General features: G+C 38.7%; 1 protein-coding gene across 1 annotated transcript in view; it reads right to left on the bottom strand.

Moving 5' to 3' along the window:
* Positions 1–2,094: 2,094 nt before the first annotated feature.
* DEPTOR (DEP domain containing MTOR interacting protein) overlaps positions 2,095–12,558 on the bottom strand; it is an 81,309-nt gene continuing 70,845 nt past the window's right edge. Inside the window, exon 9 of the mRNA XM_086879612.1 lies at positions 2,095–8,628. Coding sequence (XP_086735738.1) covers positions 8,500–8,628 — 129 coding nt within the window. The 3' untranslated portion in view covers positions 2,095–8,499. The remainder of the gene's footprint in view (positions 8,629–12,558) is intronic.

Below are 12,558 nucleotides of genomic sequence, written 5' to 3' on the forward strand. Positions count from 1 at the left end.
AGACAAAATGTGTGCCTTGCTTGCTCACTGAAGCGCCATCCTGCAGAATGCACACTGTGCAAGGTTTTAAAAGACTGACTTTCAGCCCTGCTCTCTGCAGGCTTCCTTGATGGGCTTAGATATCCAGGGCAGGGATTTTACATCATGTGTATCAGATCCAGGAGCTCATGTGGTAACACTTGGACAGTGGTGGATGTGGGAGTGGGGACTCTGAGGATGTCCTGTAAAACCATGAAGAACATGATGATGAAGAGAGAAGCCAGCCAGTAATGCAACAGTCACTAAGATAATTAGTGATGAAATAAATCTTCGGTCCCAATAGGCTTCTAAACACCTGTGTGAGTTAACAAGGGTTTTTAATTGATTTTTTTTTTTTTTTTAAATGTCAGCACCTAAGTTCTCTATAAATTTCACTTTGATTTCCTCACTTCTGTTTGGACACTGCCTGTGCCCCCTTCTGCTACAGGGGTGAGCAGAAACTCTGTTTGTAGCAAAGGCTAAGATGTCAAACACAGATGTGACTGACTGCAGTGCAAGGGACTTAGCAGAGAGAGCCACCACTGTAGGGTGGTATATAAATACCTCAAGGTTCCCAAGAGCTACAATACCTGTCATATTGTAAGCAGTGTGATAAAACTCAGGTTTATGTGGAAACACTCAGCTGCTGATGCATCTGTTCTCATCTGCTGGGTCTGCAGTAGCTGCTACTCCTCCCTATAATCCCATTTCTCTAATGGGAACAGTTGCTGCCTTGCTGTGACTCCTTGTGTGAAATTAGTACTTTTCAGGACAATTTAAAAACAGTAATACCCAAAAACCAGGAGAATCTGTTGAAATATGCAGTAAGTAATTATACATGATCATTTATATACACAGATTACAGCTCAGCTGACAATGGCTCTGGTCCCCTTGACTGGCAACAGACAATTCAGAAGCAAAGGGACCTTTGGGTGAGAGGCCACTTTGTATCTTGACTAAAAGCATGAGGAAAATAAAAGGAGTCACATTTCTTGCGACATTTAATAACAGCACATCACAGTCAGCTCTGCATGATACAAGTATGCAGCAGCTTCTCTGAGAATTGGCTGGATAGCCAGGATGTTCTTTTCCATCAACAGTGCTAATTGAATATACAGCTGGGTAACTCCACAAAAATTACCAGCAGTGAGACAATTGAATCAGCAGATGTTAAGTGGTGATTATTAGGGATGCCATTCAGTTATTCATACATAGGTGTCTAATGCATTTTGAAGTATCCTACAATATTTAAGATGTCCTCTGGGACTTAATCTCTAGATGTGATTTTGTGGGGTCACAGACTTCCCTGAAGCTGCTCTCTGCTACAGGGGAATGCCTCAAATACCCTAAAGGCATCTTCAATGGCACTTGACATTTATGTGTATGCAACAAAACCAAGCCCCTCATTTTTGAGCTCCGATTCCAATTAGGTAAGTAGAAGTAGATGCCATCACCCTGCTGTGATGTTTTTTCAGACTATCTGCAGTGCTGGGAAAAGAGCACTGCATTAACCTGTGTGCCAAAGGTCATCTTTGCAATCACAAGCCCATTGTTAGGAGTTAATCATGATAACTACTGGAAAAGGGTATCATCAAAGAGCCTTTAAAATGTGGACAATTTGATCCTAATCATGAAGTTTTTATTCCTGTATTACATGACTTCCTGGAGCTCTGCACATTAAGACAGCATTGTCTGTTTTTGAGAAAGAAGCAGTAATCAGCGAGAGTTAAGGTAAATGTTTTTTGTGCCTTCATCTTCCAAATTATAATTTCTGAACCAGAAAAGATTTTTTCTTTAACTATAGGAGGTAAGGTCCAGGGGATTTATATTTCAATGGAATGCTGATGCTACTATAGGGAATGTGAATCAATAACCCCCAGAAAATAATTTCTTAGGAGAACGAACAATGATGCAGTCATGTGCAGTGGGAAATGAAACAAAAATCTAACACACAATAACACACATTTCAAAAATCAAACATTAAGAGGTAACTCAGCAATCTTTTGTAAATGCACATTTAAGCATTTAATAGACTATTTGCCTGGTGGAGTGTAATAGAAAATGAAATATTGCATATTTTAATATTCAACAGGATCTTGTTTATTCTGGCAAAACAAATGAAACACACACACTTCCCAGCTGCAGTAACAAACAAAGGGTGCATAAAATTATCTTCGGAAAGCATTTGAGCTGAAAATGCTTATAAAACGAAACAGACATTGGGAGAATGTAACATTAAGATCTTAAATACTTTCATGTTTCTTCCTTTCCATAGTTAAGCCATAAAAGCTAGTACATTCCATCTACAATTTTTAAATGAGTTTTAAGAAAATCTTATCACAGTTCTAGAAATATTTTGCAGGCAAAGCAAGGCTGTCAGGGCACTTTGAGAAATTAAAGGGTTCCTGATCCTGGAAACTACTAAGCACTTCTGAGTGGAATCACTTAATATTTCCCAGGCTTTGCTCAACATCACGCTTAATTAAACTTTTGCTAATAAACCTGAAGCACTCAGTTTAGCCCTGTTTCTGGACCCCATTGACAAAACAGTTGTTCAGTCAAGCCTGGATATGCATTTATTTTTAGTTAATACATGCAGTGTTTGCATTCTACTTTATAAAAAGAAGATACGAAAAAAAAGTTTAAATTATTTCATAATGTAAATTATGCTTTTTTTTGTTAAAGGATATGTTTGTTATATTTTAACAGAGTTTGTTATATTTGGAAGGGAAATATTTCCCAAAAAACCATACCTTTACTATATTCTTATGTATTGCATTTTAGGTTTGAATGTTTATAAAAGTGAAAGCATTAAGTACAATATTGATCTTATTGAAAAGACAGGCTTAAGAATATAAATTGTGAATTTAGCTATTAAAGTACAACACTTTTTCTCTCTGTGATGTTATTAAGAAATTTAATAGGACATTATGGGACTGTCTCATCCCTGGCAGTGCTCAAGGCTGAGTGCGATGGGGCTCTGAGCAACCTGGTCTGGTGTAAGGTGTCCCTGCCCATGGCAGGGGAATGGAACTAGATGATCTTTAAGGTCTCTTCCAACATAAACACTTCTATCATTCTATGACAGAACCTTTCAATACTACACCCCTTTACTGCACCTGTCTGATGGATTCTCTTCTGTGGTCTACATTCATTTTGCTTATACTTTAAAACCATCAACAAGAATTTTAAAAAAAACTAACTTGTCTTCATTTGTTTTTTTGGGTTTTTTTGGGGAGTTTTATTTTGTTTTGTTTTTGGGTTTTGTTTTTTTTAATAATTATTTGAACATACTATGCATTTTCCAGGTATGATCTACTAATAGGCATCATATTGCAGGTTTTGCTCAGGTTTTCATGAAATTCTCATGAAATTTTCATTAAATTTTCCCAGAGGAGGTTTGCCTTGAGAAGGGCAGGTAAGAACAAGTATTCCCTGAGTCAGGCTTGAGTACAAACCAAAAAGCATTTCTGTTTATCACACATCCCACTGCAAATATAAGGGGGGAAAATGCAGCACTTCTTTACAAGATAGATGAAGAAATTAATCGTTTCTCTGTTTAATAAGAGAAACTCTAAAACCTGAAGTGGAAATCAAAATGTAATTATAAAAATCTGCAGTTATTTACAGCTAGCAGTGAGGATAACAGTTTATGTGGTTCCAAGGCTGTGGCTGGGAAGCTGTGCTCCAGCCAGTTCGTGAGGGAGGGGAGTCATGGATAGCTCATCCAGAGGCCCAAAAGAAAACACCACTTTATGGAAGTCTCTTTTCTTTTGTCTCCATAACCTGAGAAAGTCCATGAAAGCTGTGGCCCAACTGTGTTATGAATCATACACAGCTTTTTTAAGAGTAGATGTGTTGTCATTTTATTCCAACATTTATGGTAGCTTTTTCTTACTTTGTTCTTTTACCTTGAGGCTTTGTTTATACGTGAGCTGACAATTGATTGTAAAGCAGCAGCCAATTCACCTGTTTTCCTGAAATATTAGGCTTGCTAAATAAGAGCTGCTAATTTATGAAAAGCTAAGTGATGAAAAGCTAAGTTATGAAGAGATAGATGGTGATCATGGTAAAGAGGCACTCAAAAACAGACTAGTAAAAATACAAAGAAAGCAGGACCATCAAGATCTTCCGGAAATCATTTTTAAGCTGGAAGAATAAAGTAGGACCAATGTCAACTATGCAGCAAAATAAGCAGAATAGGAAATAAATATATCCATAAATCACTGGTAAAGGCCAAACAATCTGGTGGGTATGGGCTGTCCTTTTGACCATTGTTCCCCAGCTTGGCCTGTTTGGGTGCATGCAGCAGGAGCAGGAGCAATGGGAGCAGTTCCCTGGAGAGGAGGAGTTCAGCTGCTCAGGTATGATAGAGTGAAGTGGTCAGAATACCACTAGCTGTCTATGTACTGTAATCTAGGAAGCAGATTCTATGTAGAATCACCTTAGGAACAGAAGCAAGAGGTTGCACATAAAAAGAGAGTTTTGCTCTACAAATCACTTGCAAATTCTGGAAAGAAATTAAGGTTATTATTTGACAAGGCCGTACAAAAGCCAGTAGGAGACTGCTGTACTCCAAGTTCAAGGAGAATTATGGTAACACAGGATGGGAAACCTATAGGTATATGGCAGCATCTTTGTAGAGGCATTACAACAATTTGTGCTACCTAAAGTACAGTGTCTACTTCAAACCTGGTTTTTAAAGCTAAGCATTGCATTTAATGTGTGTGCTTATAAAACTTGAGTTTCAACAGTACTGGATATTCACAGCTCCCATGGTCAATATGAGAGTGGATACCTAACTGCAAAAGAACTGCTGTCCATTATACATGGCATAGCTGTCAGCACAGAAGAAGAAAGGAGTCAGCTGCTTCTTCTTCCTAATCCTCAGACTATTCTCATTTGTCTATGTCTATGTCAGTACATCAAGTCAGTACAGAGGCTGTCTCTGGTCTGAAAGCCAAGAGGCACCAAATTCAGATTTCATGTTACTCTCTGAACTACACTTTTCTCAGGGCAATTTTGTCAGAGATCCAGACCATGCTAAGGGAACAAGCTGACCATTAAACCAGTAATCCTGGGACAGCATTTGACACACCCCTAGTACTTTAGTCATTAGTGAGGGTATGAACAGAAAATTAAGAAAAAATTAAGAAAAACACTGAAAAAAAGCCCTACTGCATGACCTTTCATTCCAAACCTCTTCCTGAATGTAATCTCACAGAAGGTGTAGCAGGCTGCACCCACTCGTATTTCAGATGCTGCTATGACAATGTCTTTTGAATTCTGAAAGTTTTATTTTCAGCTTCTGTGCAGACCTAAAATGCAGACAATTAAATTCTGATAACACCTGAAGTGGATTATTGCATTACTGTCTGAATGAAATGCCTTCCACGGGACTAATTGTGGAACCGGTTGTTTTCAGTACCTTACACATGATATGTGATCTTGAAAAAGATAATGAAAATTATGTATCTTGTAGGAAATATAACAGGAAAAAAATATGAGAAATATTGCACTGATTTAATGCTCCAGTTAGCTTAACTGCTACTTGAATTTAATTAAATATTACATTGCTTGAAGATGTCCATAAATGATTTGCAAATGTATATGTACAGAGGAATAGCAGGAATGTGAGTGATTAAGGCTTAAAGATTTATTACAGGATCTTGACAGATCTACAGTAACCAAAAATGAGATCACAGAAGAGAGTAAGTCTTACAAAAAGGCCTGTCTTTTTAATGATGCTATTACTGCTGATGCCAGGATTTTTTTTTTTAATTTCGGTTTCTTGCTTCATTCTACAATGTGAAATTCATGCATCCCTTGAAATGCCTCACTTCTGTGAATAATCTTACATTTCCCCTGGCACTTTTCAGGAAGCAAGGTGCTCTGTTATATTTAAAAGTCTGTGCCCTCTGAAGTGCATGAGAGTTTGACACTGACTCCTGTGGGATGTCATGGAGCATGTGCAGCTCTGTGTGCAGACAAACTGCAATTTAATTGGAAATTACACATCTCATAGCTTAATTGTTTACTTTCCAGCCTTTTTTCCAAAATACAAAATTTCATTGCAGACACAATTTGAATACCTTTGTCACGTTGAAGAAGGAAAGAATTAATTAAATCCTGGATTGTCAGTCAAGTTGAGAACACAATATGGAAATCCCTGTTAAACAGAAGGCAAGTAGCTGTGCTCAAATTGTGATAGAGACTAATGTATCTTGTGAATCAAGATGCCATCTCCAATCTGTAATGTAATGAAATGCACAGATTTCTCCCTGCCCCCATTCCCACTCTTCTTGCTCCAGTATGAAGTGCACTCTGTAATGCATTATTAAGCCAAATTCTGACCCAGTTTCTTAATTATCTGTAAGCTACAGAGAACTTCTAGCAGAATATTAACTAAGGCAAGAGATGTAATACAGACAAACCCATGATGGCATTAGAGAGAATCATTAGCATTTTGCTAAGAAAATTCTTCAATTGTAATATTCAACTAAGCCTAGCATGCAGCATTTATATTTCAAAGGGGCTAAGCCACCAAAATAACCCAGAGGAAAAAAAGAAAAGAAGAAAAAAAATAGAAAATAAAGAAAAAAATAGAAATTAAATTGAAATATTTGTAGAAGCATTCCCAGATTCACAAACTCAAAATACTTACAGCATTGAAACATTTCTGGAACAAGATTGTTTCCAACTGTTCTGAGTGGATACCATGGACAGTTATTACAATTTAATATAATATAATGTACCCAGCTATTTATTTTAGATGATTGTAAAATGTAACCTGCTATGGCTTATGCACATGTACCAAAGTTTTGGGGAGTACAATCAGGATTAAGAATTGTCACAGCAGATGACAATTTGAACAAACCCTCCGAACACTCTTGTGCCTGGTTAATATTGAGTAAGTAGCTGCAATTTTATACTTCCCTGCACTGCTGCTTATAAGTGGAATATGAGAAGTTTTCCTGGTGAAAATACAACCACAGATATACCAAACCAGAAACAAAGAACATAAGGACTTCTTCCTACAAAGCTGCAGGAATAAATGAGTTTGAAGATTTGCTGTATCTCTGAAGTTAAAGTGTTTGAGTGAATGAAAAACATACTGAAAGAGCAATTTATTTAGTGAGAACAATTTTTAATACAAAACATGTTTCAAAATTATTTGAGGAAAAATACTTTCCCCACCCCATAATTGCATGATTTGTGGTATGTGCATATATAAAGTTAAGCTTTAATTGTAAAATTTAGACAGCAGAGAAAGTCTGCAAACTGTACTTATAATTTTGTGAAGCAGGATGTATTCATTCAGTTCAAAGAAAACCCATGCAGTCCCCTTAACATCAAGCTAAAGAGTCACCTAACTGCAGAATAGAGAATTTTCATGTATGTATTTAAAAAATATTTCTTTAATGAACTCATCAATGAAAAAAATCCTACTGTTTGAGAAACAGTAAGAGTAAGTTAAATACAACGTTTTATTTGTAATTGTGTCAAATGCAGCTCATGAGGGAAGCTGGTTCTTTGCAAAACATTAGATGATTGGAAAGTGCTGATAAACTTAATGTACATTCAAGTACATTGCTTTAATTTGAAGTGTACTTTTGCTACTGGAGATCCTTATGCTACCACCGTGAATTTCCCACTGCAACCTGCCAAATTTCTTCTTCTGGGAATTAAAGTGGCCAAAATTTCTCAAAAGTGATGAACAGCAAGAGTGAGGCACCTTTCCTTTACAGGTATAGAAAGAAACCTCAAAATCAGTATATAATACTCAAGCACCTAATCCAGCACACAGGCACTGAAACCAAAAGACCAATTTTCAAAGGCAGTTTTTGTAAAAGTACCACACGTTTTTCCATTTTCTTTCTTGACTAACCAGTGTAATCAGTCAGGCCCAAACATTCATACCAGACTATCCCCTACAGAGCACAGACACCTTTTCTCATGCATTTGCAGTTTGTTTGTGTTTGACTGTAATCAAGCCAGGATGTAGTCAGCCCAAGGAGAAAATAACTATGACTGCACGTGCTCCAGGGACAAAGCTGGACAATGTTTATCAATGTCAGTATCTCATGGAAACCATCTCTGACATCCCGACCCCACAGCACTTGGCACTTTCACCTCCTGAAGTGCTTTGAACGAGTAGTGGACTGTGAAGAAATATGCACGGCCTCTTAGGCTGGAATCCATTCTGACCAACGCAGCCATGGCTGGACAGACCACTTAAAGGCCCTGATCTTGTCTCTGATGGGCACAGAGAAGTCTGTAGTGAAAATATGCTGGTATCTATTGTTCACATCTTAGCATAATCACCAGTGCTATTATTGTTAAATGAAAGAGAGCCCCCTCCCCTAAAAGCAAAATCATCTGTTTAGACACAGCAACATTCTGCTGCCTTGTGTCATGACACTCCATGGCTGTTGCTGTTTGTCTCACAAAAATGTCCAGTAATAGGGTTTTTTTGCCTTCTCAGGCCTCCATTTCTTCCATCACTTCCATCACAATTGTTCGAGGGCCGGTCAGGATGAGGTTGCTTACTGTCCTGTAATCCACATGGAGAACATTGAGGCCATTGACAGACACGACAAATTGGCAAACCTGAGGAGAAAGCAAGCAGCAAAATGAGTTATGCATTAGACTTTATTTTGTTAGGTTAATTACACAGATGTACTATCAACTCCTGGGCAGACAAAACCTTCAGAACTCTTCACATCATCTCATTTGGCACTCTTAAAAGCCCCCGCATTTCTTAGAATTAATCTGGCAAGTTAATTTTCCATGTTTTTTGTTTTTAATGTTTTTTCACTTCAACTTTCAAATCGGTGGAATTCAGCTTTCCAATCTTTGAAATTCGGAGGTCCTATATTAATAAATTTTTTTTGTAACTATGTTATTTTTTCTTGTATCAGTGATATTTTGTAGTATCAGTGGTGCTTTGCAAACAATATGGAACATCCAGCTAAGGGTTCCCCAGCACAGGAAGGACAACAACTGTTGGAGCAAGTCCAAGGGAGGCCACAAAGATGATTAGAAGGATAGAGCACTTCTATAAGGAACTAAGGCTAAGGGAATTAAGTTTGTTCAGCCTGGAAAAAAGATTTCTGGGTGACCTTGTTGTGGCCTTCCAGTGTTAGTATGGGGTTAAATGTTTCTGAAAATCATGTGAAAGTAGGCCACAAGAATGCTTGGTATTTGGGATGGTTTAGCAAGCTATGATGTTTGGGAATTGGTGCTTGGGGTCTCTAAGATACCTGAAGATAAGATTCGTACATGTTCATACAAGCTCGGGCTATGCTCTTATGAAGTAATATTGATAAGGTTTAATGAAGTAATATTGATAAGGTTGTTATAATGATTACTGCTACAGCTGAAATTGTATAAATATGTGCACTTTGAACAAAGATGATGGAGCTAGATTTGGGTTGTTGATACCCCTAGTTCCCGCACACTTCAGTAAAAGCACCTGCATATATTCGTTCTGTGATTATGTGTGTTCACAAATGCTAACACAAGGAGCCTACAAGGAAGATGGAGAGGGACTATTTTCACAAGGGCCTGGAGTGACAGGCCAAGGGGAAAAGGCTTTAAGATGGAATCGAGTTGTTTTGGATTAGATATTAGGAAGAAATACTTTACTATGAGTGTGGTGAGGCACTGGCACCGGCTGCTTGGAGAAGCTGTGGATGCCCCATCCCTGGAACTGTTTAAGGCCAGGTTGGATGGAGCTTTCAGAAATCTGGCCTAGTAGAAGGTGTTCTTGTTGACAGCAGGGGAGTAGGAACAAGATGACCTTCAAAGTCCCTTCCAACCCAAACCATTCTATGATTCTTTGGAGACAGCTCTGGCTACTGCAGTCTGTTATTTTTAGATTGCCTTAAATGCTTTCTTAGAAATTTTAATCAGCTATTGGTAAATCACAGCAAAAATATGCACCATGTTTCCAGGCTCAGGGTGAGGTTGGATGATGACTTCACTAGATTTAGTGCCAAAACCTCCAATGGTATAACATGAACCAAATGGATACAAATTTTAAGAAATAGTATCATGCAAAATGAAGTCAGTACTAGGACAGATTAAAATGTCACTGCCATGTGACTGGTTTTAATTTCCTTCACCAAGTATGGCTTATTAATTAATTTCAAATATGCTAGTATTTTGTCCGTAAAAGCTGTACCAAATACAAACATTGGAGGTTTTGTATGATTATAGACCATTTTCAAGCAAAGTAGTCTTGACAGAAATATACTGACCAACATCACTGTACATCTTAAAATACTTAAACAGAGAAAAAGTCACATCAACATTGTAAAAATTGCAGGAAATGAAAGATAATACTGATTCCTCAAAGACATTAAGACTTCTCTGCATCTAATCATAACATTACAGTGTTTGATAAAAAAGGTTGGAAAATGTGTGTTGTGTCTAGATCTGTATTTTTAATGACAAAAATATGGAGCCTAAGTGAATAATAATATCACCCTGATGTTTTGATGGAAACAATACATTCACTAGAAGGCTATCTTACCTGTAAGTCACCTTGAATCTGTAACAAAGAAGCTAAGAAACATGCATCACCAGAAACTGTCATGCTTTATTTTATATGGACACACTGGATCAATGGGCTGGGGTCAATTTTATGAGATTCAACAAGGCCAAGTGTCAGGTCCTGCACTTGGGTCACAACAAATCCATGCAGTCTGGGGAAAAGTGGCTGGAAAGCTGCCCTTGGAAAAGGACCTGGGGGTGCTGGGCAACAGTGGCTGAACATGAGGCAGTGTGTGCCCAGCTGGCCAAGAAGGCCAGTGGCATCCTAGCCTGGATCAGGAACAGTGTGGCCAGCAGGACCAGGGCAGGGATTGACCCCCTGTGCTCAGCATTGGTGAGGCCACACCTCGAGTGCTGTGTCCAGTTCTGGGCCCCTCACTACAAAAAGGACACTGAGGGGCTGGAGTGTGTCCAGAGAAGGGCAATGGAGCTGGGGAAGGGTCTGGAGCACAAGTCAGATGAGGAGCTGCTGAGGGAGCTTCGGGTGTTTAGCCTGGGGGAAAGGAAGCTCAGGGGAGACTTTATCACTCTCTACAACTCCCTGAAGGGAGGCTGTAGCCAGGTGGGGGTCAGCCTCTTCTCTTCTCCAAGGTAACAAATGACAGGACAAGAGGAAACAGCCTCAGGTTGCACCAGGGGAGGGTTAGTGCCAGGTCTAGTTGACATGATGATGTTTGGTCATAGCTTTGACATAATGAGCTCAGAAGTCTTTTCTAAGCTATTTTATTCTGTGATGAGAAAAAATTTCTTCACAGAACAGGTGGTCAGACATTGGAACAGGCTGCCCAGGGAAGTGATAGAACCACCATCCATGCAAGTGTTAAAAAACCCATGTGGATGTGGCACCTGGGAATATGGTTTAGTGGTGAACACGGCAGTGTCAGATTAATGGCTTGCTATTAGACCAACTGGTCTTTTCCAGCAGTAACAATTCTATCAGCCTATGATTTTTCATTTTTCCTATTTAGGCAGAAGCACAAGACAGAAATGGATGCAGGAAAGGTGGGAAGCAGCTCTGGTGTCCCCCAGTGCTACCTCTAAAGCAGATTTTCTCACATACCAAGTCACTTAACTTATGTGTGCCAACTAACTTCCCTCTCAAGTAAAATGTGCGGTGAAACTCAATTTCTATTTCTGCAAAATGGACAGAACGTAGCTATCAATTTAAGAAAAATTACAGAGGAAGCAAACCCAATCCAAAAATGTAACATTTCATTAAAAATGTCACCGATTACTTTAATCTCTGCTTCTTAGAGCCTCTGCACTGGAAGAGCAGCAGCAGCAGCCCCTGAAGGGGTGGTAGACTCTTGCACCTTACTCCTTACCCTCAGAACTCCTCTGCAGAGCTGAAAATCATGAAAGTAGCCTTACTGGTAGCTTAACTGATCACTAAAATATGGCAATCAGTGATACAACTGAATAAACTCCCATGGCAGTAATCTTTCCTATATATGAATATTTCAGCTGCAAGTAGCATTGGGAAAATGGTTCAGTTTTTTCATGCAGACAAAGCCTCCTAAATTTTAAGAATTTTTGTTGAAAAGGTAACTGGTCATCCTCTGCAGTGTGTCCAATTAGTATATAACTGGCATGTCTATTTATTTAGTTTAAAATGCAGATTACTGCAGTATCTGTAGGTCTCAACTTCCAGTGGATTTCCTAATACTTTCTATGGCTTTCCAAGATTGTATCAAGTTTTACTGAATTATAGCTCTGGCTCTAAAATAGTATTTGTGTTGATTTAAAACAGACCTGCAGAAACAACATTGTCTCTTCTGGCTTAAAGCAATTTTTGGAATTTGAAAGGCTGATTTTTGTTGTACTATTGCATATTCTCAGACTTCTTGAGTTACTGGAATCTCAATGCATGGGACATGTTTGGCCAGGTTCACACATGCAAGCGTGCAAAGGATAAACCTGCATGCTGGACTGTGTGGATTGATGGATGTGATTGATTGGATGTGTGGGCACTCAGGGGCCTTT

This window comes from Cyanistes caeruleus, chromosome 1 (genome assembly GCF_971803275.1).
Source record: "Cyanistes caeruleus chromosome 1, bCyaCae1.hap1.1, whole genome shotgun sequence".
NCBI lineage: Eukaryota > Metazoa > Chordata > Aves > Passeriformes > Paridae > Cyanistes > Cyanistes caeruleus.